This window comes from Muntiacus reevesi, chromosome 9 (assembly GCF_963930625.1).
Source record: "Muntiacus reevesi chromosome 9, mMunRee1.1, whole genome shotgun sequence".
In the NCBI taxonomy this organism is placed as follows: domain Eukaryota; kingdom Metazoa; phylum Chordata; class Mammalia; order Artiodactyla; family Cervidae; genus Muntiacus; species Muntiacus reevesi.
The window spans coordinates 18,704,703-18,723,365 of NC_089257.1; the positions used below are offsets into that span (position 1 = coordinate 18,704,703).

At 40.9% G+C, this 18,663-nt stretch overlaps 1 protein-coding gene across 2 annotated transcripts in view; it reads right to left on the reverse strand.

Moving 5' to 3' along the window:
* The window catches only part of TTC17 (tetratricopeptide repeat domain 17), a 116,176-nt gene that overhangs the window by 2,280 nt on the left and 95,233 nt on the right, over window positions 1–18,663 (reverse strand). For both annotated transcript variants that reach the window (XM_065944430.1, XM_065944429.1), the window contains 2 exons: window positions 2,038–2,157; window positions 442–585 (listed from right to left, as the gene is read on the reverse strand). In XM_065944430.1, the coding sequence (XP_065800502.1) occupies window positions 442–585; window positions 2,038–2,157 (264 nt within the window). The remainder of the gene's footprint in view (window positions 1–441; window positions 586–2,037; window positions 2,158–18,663) is intronic.

Sequence of the window (18,663 nt, forward strand, 5' to 3'; positions counted from 1 at the left end):
CTGGTCTGGTGGGGGAGACTACTGCTCAACACAAAAATTATAAAACAAGGTGAAAAGACAACAAGAGAAATCCGCACAGGGCACCGTGAGCAATCCTGGGGACCTGGCCCGGCCTGGCAGTAAGCGAGCCCGAGTGTGTGTCCGCTTGGGGTGTTAGGGAGGGCGCAGGCTGCAGAAGAGGGCAGGTAAATGGGCCTGTGAGTGTTGAATTCACGGTGAGGAACTACACAGCCGCAGATACTTGGGTGAGTTTACTGTGTTGTTTTAAAGACTTACAAACCTCCTACTGTGAATTATACCTGTGATGGAGAGCTACAACTTTAGACACAAAGCTTCCAGGAAACCAGGGGACACTGACAGAGTCAGGGGGTCTGGAACTAGAGACGTGGCCCTGACCGAAGGCAGCAGAGGGGGTTCGCCCCGCTCCCAGGCCAGCCTCACCATCGCCACGTATACGTTGCCCAGCGTGAAGTGGTTGACGGCGAAGTGCGGCGCGATCTCCACGGCCATGGTGGCCACGATGACGGCGTCGTTCCAGAGCTTGGCGTTGTGCAGGATGTTGGCCAGGCTGATGAGGGGCACGTCCTGGGAGAGGAGGGAAGAAGGTTGGTTTCTGGGCTCTCACGCTCGGCTGTGGTGGCCGTGGGCAATGTGGTCACTGTTCCCTGGCGAAGGAGAGTCGTGCAGCTCCATGTAGGGGCTTGTCTGCTGGGGTCTGTGAGGGGGAGGAGCGTGTGCCAGCCCAGCTGTGCCCTTCTCTCTCTGGGAGAGTCTTGTCTCAAAAAACAAACAAAAATGCTAGCTGGGTGAACCACCTGCTGAGTGAGGCAGCTGCTGTCCTTCGTGGCGCCAGCTCCGGGTCACACGGCAGCTTGTGAGGAGCAGCCGGGGGCTGGACGCTGTCCACGGTCCACGCTGAGGCTGACTGTCACAGAGCCGAGCTCTTCTCTGCAAGGACCACGGCGCCCTGGGGCAAGCTGGCGCGCTGTGGCCACAGGCCACGGCCAGCCTGCTGCCCAACTCTGTACCTTTTTATTGGACCTCATCATTCCCACTCCCCGAGGTACTTCTGTGGCTGTGTTCATGCTATCATGGCAGAACTGAGTGGCTGCAAGAGGCAGGCTGGTCTCAGAGCCTAAATGTGTATTATTTGGCTCTTCACAGAAAAATTCCCTGACCCCTGATCCAGGGTCTTGGCCCTTCCTGTTGGGGAGCCTAGTGGTAGCCTAGAAGTATAGAGCACAGGATGAGGGGCTGAAAAAGTTGCAGTATTATTATCACAAATATTTACTAATATCACAAATATTTATTCCCTTTAGATGTGTGCTCAGTCACTTCAGTCCTGTCCGACTCTTTGCAAACCTATGGACTGTAGGCCGCCAGGCTCCTCTGTTCGTGGGATTCTCCAGGCAAGAACACTGGAGTGGGCTGTCATGCCCTCCTCCAGGGGATCTTCCCAGCCCAGGGATGGAACCCGAGTCTCCTGTGTCTTCTGCATCGGCAGGCAGGTTTTTACCACCAGTGCCACCTGGGAAGCCCCCTTTAGATGTGTGACCTGAGAAACTGGTCTCTATATTGCATTTCTCTATATCACTGGGTTCTTCTACAGGAGACATAGAAGAACAGAAAAAAAAGACCCATATTTGTCCCTGCTGGACACCCACAGAGACACATCACTATATGAGGTCACAGAGGTTTAGGAACTTGCCTAAGGTCACAAAGTAATCACAAAGGTGGTGAGAGGCAGAGCCCACACAGAGCTGCATTTACGACTCGGCCATGCCTGCTCCTGATGGTGTCCTTCCGGGACCCTGAAGCCCTTCCCCGACGGCCCCGCTGGCTGGGGTGGGGAGGCCACGACGCTGAGTGTACTCAGGCCTGCGGCAGCAGGAGTGGGCCGCTGAGGTTTCCCAGCCTTGGCCTCTTGCTGCTTCCTTACGGGCTGAGCAAGAGGAAGGCTGACGAGACCTCAGGACAAACCAGCGGGCGCGGGAAGCAACTGCGGGATGGAAGCTCCCACCTGGGAGCCCCACGCACCTTCATCTGGTGTGGCGCGTGGTGGAGGGCCTGGCGCAGGCAGTCGATCGCCTTCTTCCCCTGGCCTTTGACTCTCCAGTAGAGAGCTGCCATGCTGGAAAGGACCCAGGACGTCTGGTTCTGCAAAGGAAAGGTCGGTTAAAGCGGGTGTCTCTTAAATAACACACTAACTTACCACCAAGATTGGGAGTCGCAACACAAGTTCACGACCATTTAATTGTTTACCTGGCGCTGGCGGTCTGCCTCGCACCTTACGTTCACCCTCTCACTGACCCTAGTAACCATCCCACAAGCTTGATTCTACTAGTATAGCCTTTTTAAATAAATATTTAACCTCTCTGGATCATAGTTTCAAATCTTAAAGTTCTACGCAGTTCAGTTTATTAATCTATTTCCAATGGCTTCTGGATTTTCAACTGTAGTTAGGAAAAGTCTGGTTTACTCCAAGGTTATCAAGAATTTTTACCATAGGTTTTCCCCAGAACTTTTGTAGTTTCACTTTTCACATTTAAATATTTGATCCACTTAGAATTTAACTTGGTGTAAAGTAAAAGATAAGGCTCCAATTTATTATTTTTTTTCCAGATGGCCATTAAGTCGCCTTAATGTTGCTTAATGAATAATCCATCTCTCCCTCACTGTGACGCTACCCTTGTTATATACAAAATCCTCGTTACTTAATTCAGGTCTGTGTGCTCAGTCGTGTCTAACTCTTTGCAAACTGTGGCCCGTGAGGCTCCTCTGTCTGTGGAATTTTTCAGGCGTGAGTCCTGGAGTGGGTTGCCATCTCTTCCTCCCGAGGATCTTCCCGACCCAGGGATCGAACCCGTGTCTCTTGCGTCTCTTGCATTGGCAGGTGGACTCTTTACCACTGCGCCACCTGGGAAGCCCGTAATGTAGGCCCAATATTGGGTTAATCTACATCTAATTTTTAATTTCCCTGTTTCATTTACCCCTTTTGATGGATGTTTCTAACTCCCAGCCATTCTGGTTGAGGCAACTGAAAACATACTCTGCCTCTTTCTTCCTTTCTCCTTTCAGTCTTTTTTTTTTTCTTTTTTTGTAATTCTATCATTTTTCATTGGCGGGGCACATAGGGTGATATGAATGCTATTTCCTGCCTTGTTTTTCTGTTGGTTCTACATGTAAATATATTCCTTGATCACTGACATTACTTTTGTGTGGCTACCCTAGTCCTCTCTTGGTTAGCTAAAGTTTATCTTCTAATAGTTTTCTTAAGAAGGGTTGATAGGAAAATTATTCTCTGAGATTGTTGTCATGGGGTGAATTGTGTCTCCCCAGAGTCATATGTTAAAGTCTCAATCCCTAGTATCTCAGAATGTAACTGTATTTAGAAATAAAGTCTTTAGAGGGCAGACTAAGTTAAAAATAAGGTCATTATTGTGGGGCCCTAATGTAATATAACCGGCTTTCTAGGTGGCTCAGCAGTAAAGAATTCACCTGCAATGCAGGAGATGCGTGTTCGATCCCTGGGTTGGGAAGATCCCCTGGAGGAGGAAATGGCAACCCGCTCCAGTATTCTTGCCTGGGAAATCCCATGGACAGGGAGCCTGGTGGGCTACAGTCCACGGGGTAGCAAAAGAGTCAGACACGACTTAGTGACTAAACAACAAAATCTAATGTAAGTGGATTTATAGAAGAGAAAGAGATACATCAATGTCCTCCGTGCAGACGATGACCCCTTGAACAGCTGCCTAGAGGGTAGCCAGCTGCAAGCCAAGGAGAGAGGCCTCAGAGGAAAACAACCCTGCTGGAACCCGGATCCTCAACTTGTAGCCTCCAGCACTGAGAGAATACATTGCTGTTGTTTAAGTCATCCTGCCGGCAGTATTGTCATGGCAGCCCTAACACACGAATACAATCGTATACGTTCAGAACTTTCTGTCTGTAGCCTTTATGCCTGAAACACAGCTGGCTGGATATAACCATGGCCCATTCTTTCCTTGAATAATCTGCTGGCATTGCTTCTTGGTGAGTGGCGCTGCACACAACTCTGAAGCTAGGCAGATGTATCCCTGCTACTTCATGACTTGACCCTTCTGACTGGCTTATCAAAAGGATTCTTTTTTTTTTTTTTTTTTTAAGAAAATAAAATTACCTTTCTTTACTGCCAAGATCTGACACATTCCAAAGAACATACCTGGAGTAGGAGATGGCAATCCACTCCAGTATTCTTGCCTGAAAAATTCCATGGACAGAGGAGCCTGGCAGGCTACAGTCCATGGGGTCGCAAAGAGTCGGACACGACTGAGTGACTAACACACTTACTGCCAATATCTGACGCACCTTCTATCTGTGTGTTATAAATATATATATACACATGGATACTATGTAATTATATAAAATGTACACTTATGCTGTAAGGCATAAAATAATAAATACCCTAAGATTCAGCCATGAGGCTGAATGTAGGTTTTAGTTCATTCAGTTTCCTTTCTGCACAATTAAATGCCCACTAGGTGAATACACTGTAGTGTGGTTATTTTCTGTAAATGGTGGTGGGATGGTGAGTTACCTTGCATCCACCTGTGTGTTCTTTCACTGCGCTGTCCTCCTGTGTTTGCTCCAGAGGCACACATTATCCCAAGTTTGTGTTTATTATCCCACTGCTCCTCTTAAACACTGTTCTATCACACACACACACCTATTTACCCCAACAATACAATGCTTAATTTACTTCCTGTGCATTATAAAAATGGTATCCTACTGTAAGCAGTCTTCTGGGACTTGGGGGTTTTTACTCAATACTCTTAAGCATGCCATGTTGCTGAATGTAGTTCTTAGTTCATTCAGTTCCCTTATACACAATTAAATGTCCATTAAGTGAATATGCCATAATGTGTTTATCCATTTTCTGTAAATGGGGGGAGGGGGTTGAGTTACCTCCTGTTGTCAATAAATGTGCAAAGAGTTTCTCTAGTCTATATACATGGGAGCGGAACTGCAACATCACAGGATCTGCAAATGTCCAGAGAAAGCCTAACTGCTTCCTAAAGGTGTTCCTGCGAGTCCCAGTCCTATCAGCAGTGCTTAGAAGTGCCTCCTGGTGCCTAGCCTTTCTAACTCTTAGTATGATCAGTGGGGGTGAAACGGTGTCTCACTGTAGCCCTAATTTGCATTTCCTGACTATTAGTGAGACTGAGAACTGTTTCTTCTTTATTGGTCATAAACACATTGGTCTTAACTGTTTTCTGTCAAATGTCTGTTAATATCTTTTCTATACCTTTTTTCTATCTTATTTATCTCCCCCATCACTTTATTTCCATGCTCTGCATATTAATCCTTATAAGCTAAGTGTGTTACATGAATTTTCCTTACTCTGGCTTCTTTTTAATTAAAAAAAATGTCTTTAATTAAAACATTTCAAACTTTAATGTAGTTGAACTTATTAACATTCTCTTCTCTGGTTGGTGCTTTTATAATCTTCTTCAAGAAACCTTTTTGTACTTCAAGGCCAGAAAGATCATCTCTCATATTTTAATTTTTAAAGTTTTGTTTTTGATGCTTGAGTCCTTAACTCATGTGGAATTCATTTTTTGTGTAGGATGTGAGGGGCCAACTGAAATTAAGTAACTGCCCTAGAAAGCTTCCTGAATAGCCCTCACCTCCCCATTGATCTTGCATAGCTCTTGTAAGCTAGAGATTGTATAGGCTACAGGCTTTTATTCACCTTTGTTATTTTTGTTTATTCCTTGAGCAAATGGCATAATGTTTTATTTTATAATTTTTCATAAAAGGCAATTCTCACAACCTTATTCTTCTTTTCATGAATGTCATATCTATTTTTTACCCTTCCACATAAATGTAAAGATCTGCTATTCAAGAGCCATAAAAAAAAAAAAAAACCTGTTATTTTGATTGTAACAGTATTGACTCTATAAATCAAATTGTGGAAAAGTGATATGTTTATGGTATGTATCTTGTTATCCATGAACATTACATACCCTTCTGTTTATTTAGGTATTTTAAAATGTCTTTCAGTAAAGTTTTATCACTTTCTGCACATAGGTCTTACGACTTTCTGGTTAGATTTAGTACTGGGAATTTTATATAAATTTTTTTTTGGGGGGAACTTAATATTTTTGTAACAAAGTAAATACATGTTAAAATTATGTTTTCTAATATTTATTGCTGCTATTTAGAAATGTAACGTATTTTTATTTAATGACTTTACAGGCAACTACCTTGATAACACATTGTTACTTCTAAAAATTTGTGTGTAGATTCTTCTGGGTTTGCTATGCAGATAATCACATCATTTCTGAATAACATGTTTTTTTCTTCCTAATACTTATGCTAGAACTTTCAGTACAATGCTGAGAAGAAGGGGTAGTGGTGGGCAATCTTTTTCCTGACTTCAAAGAATTATTTAAAATACTTCTCCCATTAAGAATTATCTTTGATAAAAATGTTTTGTGGATTCTTTTCATCAGATTAACGAAATTCTTCTCTAGTCTTAATTTGCATTACCTTCAGTTCATGAATGTACTGAATTTTATCAAATGCAATCTACTGAAACGATTTCATAATTTTTCTCCTTTAATTTGGATGATGAAATTTTAGCTTTTCCTGAAGCTAGACCACAGACTAATGTATTTATGAATATAAATTCAAATAGACTGACTGGCTTAGCAGCAGAAGAAAAAGGTGTGTATGTGTTGGTTTGTCAGTTTGTTTCATTAAATAATTTTCTGTTTTATATATTTTGAGGTTATCTTACTAGGTATGCATAAGGTTATCAATCAGTTCAGTCACTCAGTAGTGTCTGACTCTTTGTGACCCCATGGACTGTAGCACGCCAGGCTTCCCTGTCCATCACCAACTCCCAGAGTTTGCTCAAACTCAGGTCCATCAAGTCGGTGATGCCATGCAACCATCTCATTCTCTGTTGTCCCCTTCTCCTGCTGCCTTCAATCTTTCCGAGCATCCAGGTCTTTTCTGATGACTCAGTTCTTTGTATCAAGTGGCCAAAGTACTGGAGCTTTAGCTTCAGCATCAGTCCTTCCAATGAATATTCAGGACTGATTTCCTTTAGGGTTGGCTGGTTGGATCTTCTTTGCAGTCCACGGGACTCTCAAGAGTCTTCTCCAATACCACAGTTCAAAAGCATCAATTCTTTGGTGCTCAGTTTTCTTTATGGTCCAGCTCTCACATCCATACATGACTACTGGAAAAACCATAGCTTTGATTATACGGACCTTTATTGGCAAAGTAATGTTTCTGCTTTTTAATATGCTGTCTAGGTTTATTGTAACTTTTCTTCCAAGGAGCAAGTGTCTTAATTTCACAGCTGCACTGATTGTGGAGCCCAAGAAACAAAATCTGTCACTATTTCCATTGTTTTCTCATCTATTTGCTATGAATTGATGGGACTGGATGCCATGAACTTAGAGTTTTTGAATGCTATTTTAAGCCAACTTTTTCACTCTCTTCTTTTACTTTCATCAAGAGACTCTTTAGTTCCTCTTCACTTTCTGCCATAAGGGTGGTGTCATCCACATATCTGAGGTTATTTCTCCCTTCAATCTTGATTCCAGCTTGTGCTTCATCCAGCCTAACATTTCACATGATGTACTCTGCATACAAGTTAAATAAACAGGGTGACAATATACATACAGCCTTGCTGTACTCCTTTCCCAACTTGGAACAAGTCCGTTGTTCCATGTCTGGTTCTAACTGTTGCTTCTTTACCTGCATACAGATTTTCCAGGAGGCAGGTAAGGTGGTCTGCTATTCCCATCTCTTGAAGAATTTTCCACAGTTTGTTGTGATCCACACAAAGGTTTTAGCATAGTCAATGAAATAGAATTAGGCATTTTTCTGGAACTCTCTTGCATTTTAGATGATCCAACAAATGTTGGCAATTAATCTCTGGTTCCTCTGCCTTTTCTAAATCCAGCTTGAACATCTGGAGTTCTTGGTTAATGTACAGTTGAAGCCTAGCTTGGAGAATTTTGAGCATTACTTTGCTAGCGTGTGAGATGACTGCAATTGTACGGTAGTTTGAACACTCTTTGGCATTGCCCTCCTTTGAGATTGGAATGAAAACTGATGTTTTCCAGTCCTGTGGTCACTGCTGAGTTTTCCAAATTTGCTGGTATACTGAATGCAGCACTTTCACAGCATCATCTTTTAGGATTTGAAATAGCTCAGCTGGAATTCCTTCGCCTCCACTAGCTCTGTAATGATGCTTCCTAAGGCCCACTTGACTTTGCACTCCATGATGTCTGGGTCCAGGTGAGTGATCACACCATTGTGGTTATCTGGGTCACTAAGATCTTTTTTGTGTAGTTCTTCTGTGTATTCTTGCCACCTCTTCTTAATATCTTCTGCTTCTGTTAGGTCCATACCATTTCTGTACTTTATTGAGCCCATCTTTGCATGAAATGTTCCCTTGGTATCTCTAATTTTCTTGGAGAGATCTCTAGTATTTCCCATTCTATTGTTTTCCTCTATTTCTTTGCATTGATCACTCAGGAAGGCTTTCTTATCTCTCCTTGCTATTCTTTGGAAGTCTGCATTCAGATGGATATATTCTTCCTTTTCTCCTTTGCCTTTCACTTCTCTTCTTTCCTCAGCTATTCGTAAGGCCTCCTGAGACAACCATTTTGCCTTTTTGCACTTCTTTTTCTGGTATATATTTCTGGTGAATTAAAGCTTTTATCATTACATGTTCATTCTCTCTGACCTTAATAATTTTTCAGCTCTGAAATGTATCTTTTCAGGTAATTAATGTAACTGTCTTTACTACCTTTTGATAGTATATTCATTTTTGATTAGTATTTTCCTGTTATTTTCAACATTTTTATTATGTTTTAGGTATGACTTAAAAAAATGTAGCTCCTTTAAAAAATTTCCAATTTGACATTAGTGTGATTTACACTGTAGATTAAAGACTGTTATTATAGTTCTTGGTTTCTTTTATCCAGACTCTTAATTTTTTTTCCTTTTTTTGAGCAGTTCTTGGATTTTTCTTTCTTTCTTTTTTTTTGTCCTTCTCTTCTTACTCCATTATTTTATCCTCACAGGTTTGGGATTTGCCCATTTTTCAAAAGGTTACCCTTAAATTTCTACTCAATTTTTAATTTAAAATCCAAGCAACATTCTAACTCACTCCTCCTGAACACAAAAAGGGCCTTTAAATACCTTAACTCTGTTCATTCCAGTTTCAAATGTACATTTGTCCAGAATTTGTTTAGTCATTAAAAATCTCAGACTGTTTTCTACGGTGTTTGTTTGGGTTTGTATACCTGTGTAATTTTATTTGCTTAGTAAATCTTCCTTTGCTTCAGATAGTTTTTCTTTAGTTATCATACAGAAAAGTTTCTTCAGGGTGGGGCTCTTGGTAAACTTTTTCCAGTTCTTTAAGTGCCTTTATTTTTCCATCATTGTAGGGGGCACAATTCTAGGGGGCCCAGTATCCTTTCAAAACTGGATTAGACAGTTGTTATGAGAAACATTTAGTCACACTCCTCTATAGGTAATCTGACCTTTCTGTCTCCATGAGGGCAGAGATCTTTGTCTTAATTTTTCTTCACTGATTTATGCCAAGCCCTTGAAAAGTATTTTGCACAAAGCGGGCATCTGCTACATTTTTGTTGAATGAATGGCTGCTTTATATTTCTTGAGCTCTTTTCTCTCAGATGCAAATCCCAAGTTGTACAATCTACTTTGTGAAGTTGTGGCTGAACACTGCAAACCACATTTCTCCTTTGCTAGTAGGGTTCTTGTTAAGTTCTGCAAACACGTGTGCTAGGCACTTGGAAGGCGAGAAGGCGTGGGACTTTTTCTCTCAGTTGGTCATTCGGGCAGCACTTTGGGGGCAGCAGTCAGACCCAGTGACCAGCCCATGCTCCCTCCTCAGAAGCAGGAACTCTAGCTCACCCGGAGTCCTTGCCTGTGAACTCTAGATTTCAGAAACGCCAAGGGTGTGCCTTCCCACTCCCTAAGCGCACATCTCTGATTTACCTAAGCACTTCCTTTTCTCTTTTTCAGCCCTCCACCACAATGTACGGTCATGTCTCGGAGATACTGCTTGTTGGTTACAGACCTCCACAATGCGGTGAATATTGCAAAAAGGGAGTCACACAAACGTTGTGGTTTCCCAGCACATACAGAAGTTATGTTTACATTAATACTGGAGTCTCTTACGTGTGCAGTAGCACTGTGTCTAAAAACCATATGTTGTGTTATCGTTCAGTCGTTTGTGACCCCATGGACTATAGCCTGCCAGGCTCCTCTGTCCATGGAATTCTCTAGGCAAGAATACTGGAGTGGGTTGCCATGCCCTTCTCCAGGGGATCTTCCCGACCCAGGGATCGAACCCAGGTCTCCTGCATTGCAGGCAGATTCTTAATCGTTTGAGCTACCTAGGAAGCCCTAAAAAAAGAAAAGAAAAAAAAAAAAAACCTATGTACATACCTTCATTAAAAATACTTCCTTGCTAAAAAATGGTAACAATCAGCTGAACCTTGGTGAGTGGTAATAGTAACATCAAAAATCACTGGTCATGGGTCACCATAACAGAAGTAGTAATGGAAAAGTTCAAAGTATTGTGAGAATTACCAAAACGTGACACAGAGAAAGTGAAAATCGCACCAATAGATTTGCTCAAGACAGAATTGCCACAAACCTTCAATTTGCAAAAAAATGCAGCATCTGCCAAGCAAAATAAAGCGAAGTGCAATAAAACAAGGCCTGCCTGTAATCAGTTCTCTAAATTAAGTTTGGTTTTTGAAATACATAATGTTGTTTCTGTTTTCCTGACAGGATCCTGACTGAAACAGATGCTCTTAAGATATGTTTTGTCTTTGCTATAATGCATCTTGGCGTGGATTTCTTTTTATTTACCCAGCTTGGGACACCTGGTGCTTCCTCAATCTGTTGATCTGCTTATTTCCTTACCTTTATAATACTCCAGGTAATTTATTTTTTTACATAAAGCTTGCAATTCACTGATTATTTAATTGTGGCTAAATCTATCTAACTCATCCACTGGGTATTTGACTTAATTACTTACACAAATATATTTTTAGTTTAAGATGTATGTAATTTTTAGAAATTTGCCTACTGATTTTTTGACATGCTATTTCTTTGCTCACCTTTGTGATTACACCTTTTAAGTGTTTTATAATGAAAATTTTCAAATGCATATACAAATAAAGGAAACAGTATAATGAGCTCCATGTGCTCACCACCTAGATTCAACATTTATCAACAACTCATGGCCATATTCATGTACTCAAGGTAATAGTTGTCCCATGAAATGAATTTGGGAGCACTGCCTTCTCTTCAGTTTTTTGGAATACTTTGAGAGGAGTAAGTATTAACTTTTCTTTGTATGCTTGATAAAATTGCCCTGTGAAGCCATCTAGTCCTGGACTTTTGTTTTTTGTAGTTTCTTGATTACTGATTCAATTTTAATACTAGTAGTTGGTCTGTTCAGATTATTTATTTCTTTCTGATTGAGTGGTGGAAGATTGTATGTTTCTAGAAATTTATCCATTTCTTCTTCTAGGTTATCCAATTTCTTGGCATGTTCATAGTATTCTCTATTTTTCTTTTTTTTTCCCCACAGCATTCTCTTATGACTATATTTCTATGGTATGTTTTAATTTCTCCTCTTTCATTTTTTATATTATTTGGATCCATTCTCTTTTATCATTGATGAGCCTGGCTAAAGTCTTATCGCTTTTATCTTTTCAAAAAAAACCACCTCTTGGCTTCTCTGTTTTTTTTTACTGTTTTGTTTGGTCTCTACTTCTTCTCCTATCTTTACTATTTCCTAACTTCTTCTTAGGCTTTGTTTTTCTTTTTCTTTCCCAGGCAAGAATACTGGAGTAGGCTGCCACATCCTTCTCCAGGGGATCTTCCTGACCCAGGGGTGGAGCCTGTGTCTCCTGCACTGGCAGGCAGACTCTTTACCACTGAGCCACCAGGGAAGCCCTGTCTCTTTTTCTAATTCCTTTAGATGGTAGGTTATGTTGTTTAAGATTTTTTTGTTGTTGCTTGAGGTATGCCTGCATTGCTACAAAATTCCCACTTGTGACTGTTATTGCTGTGTCCCATAGACTTTGGAAAGTTGTTTATTTTCATTTGTCTTAAGGTATTTTCTGATTTCTTTGATTTCTTCACTGACCTGTTGGTTTTTAAATATCAAACTGTTTAGTCTCCATGTGTTTCTGTTTTTCCCATTTTTGTTTTGTAATTGATCTCTAGTTTTCATGCTGTTGTGGTCATATAAAATGCTTGGTATAATTTCTATGCGCCTAAATTTACTGGGACTAGTTTTGTGTCCTAGCATGCAATCCATTTGGGAGAACAGTCCATGTGCACTTGAAAACAATGTGTATTCTGTTGTTTGGGGATGGAACGTGTGTGTGTGTGTGTGTGTGTCTGGGGATGGAACGTGTGTGTGTGTGTGTGTGTGTCTGGGGATGGAACGTGTGTGTGTGTGTGTGTCTGGGGATGGAACGTGTGTGTGTGTGTGTCTGGGGATGGAACGTGTGTGTGTGTGTGTGTGAGTTGCTCAGCTATGTCTGTGTGTGTGTCTGGGGATGGAACGTGTGTGTGTGTGTGTGTGTGAGTTGCTCAGCTGTGTCCAACTCCTGCAACCCCAGAGATCAGAGACCATCAGGGCCCTCTCTCCATGGAATTCTCCAGGCAAGAATCCTGGACTGGGTAGCCATTTCCTTCTCCAGAGGATTTTCTCGATCCAGGGATTGAACCTGGGTCTCCTGCAATTCAGGCAGATTTTTTACCATCTAAGCCACCAGGGAAGCCTGGAATGTCCTATAGATATCTGTTAAGGCCAAGTAGTCTAATGTCATTTAAGGCCACTGTTTCCTTATGGATTTTCTGTCTGGATGATTAATTTGTCCACTGATATAAGTGAGGTATTAAAGTCCCCCATTATTATTGTATTACTGTCAATCTTTAGGTCTTTTAATATTTGCTTTATATACTTAAGTGCTCCTGTATTGGGTGCATTTATGTTTATGAATGTTATATCCTCTTCTTGTATTGATCCCTTTATCATTATATAATGCCCTTCTTTGTCTTTTATTATAGACTTTGTTTTAAAGTGGAAAATTATCTAAAGATCACAACCTGCGTAGGGAGGGTGCTTACTAACACTGGACTAGTCATAGATTCTAGTCTTTCAGCAAAATAAAGCCAGCATATGTGTAAAGATATCAATTAAATATATCAGGAATTCTTACTAATACTTTCAGTTTAAGACTAAAGATGTTTACGTCATTGTTCTCACATCTCTATGTCCTTTCACCCATACTCAAAATTCCAGTTTCCAAATCACCAACAAAACTACTCGTTTACTCTGCAGTACATACACCTATAATCCCAAAAGAATAGCACTAACATTATTAACAACAGTACTACTGAAAACAGTATAAGGTTTTCTTTTGCTCTTAGGGTAAATTTCATTAGGGATGTGCAGCCAAATAACTGTGTTTTAAAGTCACTTGGAATAGTTCCTCTTGATGTGGTTATACTACCAATGGAATGAACAGTTAGGCTCAATTAACTTTACTTTTAATTAGGAATTACCTTATTTAAAAATTTTTTATAATTATGCAAAATATTTGGTTTCAAAGTAAAAAAACAACAAAAAAAAGTTGATTCGGGGAACTCTAGCTTTATTTCCTGTCTTTTCTATCCTATTTCTATCTTCCTTCCATGGGACAGCATTTAAAATTTTTTTTTTCAAAGTTAAGTCTTTTCCATTTTAAAATATGTTTCTTTCTACAAATATTTTCCCTCCCTACAACTTGCTGTTTTAAAAAGATATAAGTAGTAATCTGAGGTATAATTTTTTTCTATTGTTCTTTTTTTCACTTGCTGTATTCTGGAGATTATTCCATATAAGTTTGTAGAGATTGTCCTCATTCATTTTGACAGCTGCAGAAGCCTCCACTGTGTGGATTTCACACACAATGAACAATCACAGTGGACTGTTTATTCAGTCAGCCCCCTACTACTGGGCATTTGGATTGTTTTTTGCTCACTAATACAAGTCAGACTGCAATCAACAGTCTTACTCATAGGTATTTTTGTCAGGTAATTTTTTTGCCACTGTATTTTAAGGAAATATTCCTCAAAGTAGGATTGCTGGATGAATGTATAATCTTGCTAGATAGTTTGCTAGATATCTCTTTCCTCTCAGAGAGGTTATTCTATTTTGCATTTCTCCTAACAGTGTATGACAGTGCCAGTTTCCCCAAGGTCACACCAAGGGTATCCTATCAAACTTCTGAATTTTTGCCAAATATAGAGGCAAGAAATATCTCAGTCTAATTTTGTTCTTTTTCTAAGCTTCTTGGAATAGAAGCATAGATCACTAATTTCAGCCTGTTTTTTTTAAATTAATATATCCATTAATTTATAGGGCTACAAACTTTCCTCAAGCATTGCTTTAGCTGCATCCCACAAGTTTTGATATACCAAATCTTTATTGTCATTCATTTAAAAATATTTTCTAATTTTGCTTTCTTCACCAAATTGTGAGTTATTCAGAAAGTGAAAGTGTTAGTTGCTCAGCTGTGACCAACCAACTCTTTGTGACCCCACGGACTGCAGCCCACCAGGCTCCTCTGTCCCTGGAATTCTTTAAGCAAGAATACTGGACTGGGCAGTCATTCCCTTCTCCAGGGGGATCTTCTTGACCCAAGGATTGAACCTGGGTTTCCTGCACTGCTGGCAGATTTTTCACCATCTTGAGCCATCAGGGAGAGGTACACTACTAATTTCACCAAAATCATTGGGAATTTTCTATCCTTATTTATTCTGATCTTTTTCTCTAGGTTAATTCCATTATGAATAGAAAATAAACTCTAAGTTATTTCAATGGTTTAATATTTAATTGAGGCTTAATTTATGACTCAGCTTGTGATCAGTATGGTAAATGTTCCATATGCATTTTTAAAATAAGAATTTTGTTACAGCTGCATGTGGCATGATATAAATATCAGTTATGTCAGGTGTGTATATTGGCAGATGTTCTATATCATATTTTTTGTCTGCTTAGTTCTATCACCTATTAAGAGGTATGTTAAAGTCCATTTTGGTCATGGATTCATTGCTCCTTTTACATCTGTCAATTTTAATGTCTCTATATGTGAAACTATGATACTGGTTCTGTATAGATACACAATTTTCAATATTCTGGTGGACTGATCACTTTATCATTATGAATTGTCTTTATCTATAGAGTAATGCTTCCTGCCTTAAATTCTACATTGTCTGTTATTAGCATAGTTACACCAGTTTTCTTTTGATTAGTATTTATTTGATGTTATCTTTTTTCCATCTGTTTAACTTTAGCTGTTTTGTATCTTATTACAGGTGTGTTATCTGTAAATAGCACATAATTGGGTTCAACATTTTAACCTATTCTGATGTGAGCACTCTAATTGAGGTACGTAGTCCTTTTATGTTATTACTGTGATCACTGATCAACTGGGTTTATTGCTATCATCTTACTATTTGCATTCTATTTCACCCACCTGTTTTATATTCCTTTGTCTTCCTTGCCTCCTTTATGAATTAATCAAATGTTTTTTATTATTCCATTTTCCCTTAATTATACATTCTGTAACTGTTCTTTTAGTGATTAGTTAAAAGTACAACATGCATCTTTGATTTATTACAGACTAAAAATATAAATTATTACTTCAATTTTATTACTTTCCTGTAATGCTAAAGCCTAATATTTTATCTATGTGTATTTGTGGGAAATGAATCTCATGTTAACTTTTCAGCTGTGTTCCCCTGGAAACCTGATCAGGGTAGAATGTCACCCATGTTACTAGCAACACTGCTTATGGTAAAGATGACCTGACCCTAAACTGCCAGTGGACTGTGATGACCTGGTAGAGAGCCCCAGCTCTGAGTTTCCCCTGTGTGACGTTTCCAGTCCCTTGTTAGAACTCTTGGACTGTAGGCCACAGGACTGTTATAAGAGGCACTGGTTCTTACGTGGAACTGGAGACTTCCAGGCTAGGGTGGTTCCCACACTCACCCATGAGGTCCTGAGCCCTTATCCCTGAGCTGTCAGCTGCGGGGTGGAGTAGAGAACAGTCCCCAGGGCCGCTGTCAGACAGCTGTGGGAACTCTTGGAGAAATACGTGAAAGGCTGCCCTGCTGGCTTGCTATGTGTTCTGTAGTCTCCAGTGAAAGCAAGACAACTGCTCTGCGGGGTTGTGCAAAATATGAAATATCTGTCGGCCTGGGCTTCAAACCAGAGGCAGTGTGCATTGCAGAGTGGTAGCATCAATGAAACAGACTTTCAATCCTTGGTTCAATATGGCCAAAGCACCCTGATACAAATGGAATGGGGAGGAAGATGCTAGTAAGACTGAGGCCTCAGTGGGGGCTAACTTTCTCAGAGTCTGATGGCAAAGGCTTGATACTGTGTGACAGGGGATAAATCTTCCCCTTGTAGGAATGGATGAAAGCTGGAGACAAACTTATGTTAAGAGAAAACGTCCCACTTTCCATGAAATGGGAGCTGACCAGAAACCTGGTTGAAAATGGGCTGACTGGCAAGATCAGTGTACCTGTGGTATAGCTGATGCATTTGAGCCAAAGAAGGCACTGATGCCTGACAAGGGTGGGCAGGAGACAAGCACATAGACTCAAGACTCCGTGCTTGTGACGAGGTCTGGATCAGACAAGGCGGTGGAGCAGCTTGGCTGCGACCCAAGTTGGGTTGGCCGGGGATCCAACCAGCACAAAGTAGTGCTCACAAGCCACCACCTAAAGAACAGGGGGACAAAAATGGGAGAACGACTTCCGCACTAGCCCACCAGCTCAAACAGGACGACGTGGCAACCTGGCAGACAAACTGGCTGCAACGGCAAGGGCGGCAGCGTGCTGGGCATCTGGCACCTCAGGCGAGACCTCGGTAGAGGCTACCACATTCAGAGTAACCTCGGCTGCAAGCTGGGCAGCTTTCTGAGGGGTCTGAAAGTGCATGATGACTGAACCCTAAAATGGAGTCTGACCAATGGCATCTGCTGACACTTACTGGTAATTGTGGTAATGCAAACTAAAACCTCTCTAAAGAGACAACTACAGATGGGCTTTTCAAGAAATAATAAAGGATAATGACCAAGTATTTTAAAAGTTGAGGCAGAGAGGACATGGAGATCCTTGTTTTTTTGTGAAAGGTAAATGGGAAAAGTGTGCTTTTGGTTTGTTATCACTGCTATTTTCTAAGTGTGATCCTCTGATCAGCAACATCACCCAGAATCACCTGAGAACTTATGAGAAATGTAGTTATCAAGCCCAACCCCTAGACTTACTAAATCAGTAAGTGAAGTCACAGAAGCCTAGCAATAGGTTTTAACAAGTCCTCCAGGTGACTGTGGTGTACCCTAAAGTCTGAGATCTACTGTGCTAAAAAGTTAATAAGGTCATGGTTGGTCTGTGAGCCTATAATGAAATCTCATGTTGGATTTACCTTCTAGCCCTATTTCTCTGAAGACCTAATAAAGGAGAAATGTTAGCTGTCACCAGGCAAGACAGCTTACAGTACAAACGACCTTGGTAAACTGTAACTGGATTGGTGAGACTGGAAAAGACTGGAGGCAGAAATGGCAACCCACTCCAGTATTCTTGCCTGGGAAATCCCATGGACAGAGGAGCCTGGTGCATTACAGTCCATGGGGTCACAAAGAGTCGGACACAACTGAGGGACACTGCATGCATATGCATGCACGTTCCCAACAGCCTCATCAGCTTATCACAAGGTTCTAATTTTTGGATGAAGATCAAATGCCCCATGACCTTCAGCCAGATTATGCATACTGGAAAAGGCATCCTTTAAAGGACTGTATCTATCCCAGATAAAAGGACCATTACCAGGTGCTCTTAACTGGCTTATGCACAGTGAAACTAAAGCGACTTGTCTCTTGAATTCTTGTTTCTCAGTTAAGAACAGCCTCTGCTTTGAACTGGTTTAGAGTAAGGACTGCTGACCCCAAAACGTAGACCCACACTAGGATGAGAAGACAACAGCAATGGTAGGCCCCCAACCATCTGGACCTGTAAGATCAACCCCACTAATTTAACTGAATTTTCTACCAAATGTGTGTCTCTCTATGAACATTGAAAGTTATTGTTTTACTTCTAACCATACTGTTGCCCTTAATGTTTAGGATGGTAAGAAAATTCTCAAGTGAAGTCACAGAATTATGAATTATCTTAACCACTTGTGACATGTTTCACTGCAAGTCTACTGCTAAAATTTTATAATTATAAAATTTTAAAGTTGTAATTCAGTATAATTGGTAAAATGTATAGCCTATAGAAACTTTTCCATTAGAAAAAAGAAAGACTGGGAAAAACTAAGCCCCTGTGGGAAGCCACAGCGGGAGCCTCTAGGTACCACGGTTCTTGTGGCTGATTGTGCCCCTGCTCTGTGCATGTGGGGCTATTCCAGAAGACACTGGTTCTCATATGGGACTCAGAGCATTATGTCAGGGCAGTCCTCACTTCTAACCATCTGACTTGCTCCCTCACACCTCAACAGTCACTTGGCAGGAAAGAAGGTGGGCAGAGAACGGCCCTGGCCTGAGCAAGTGC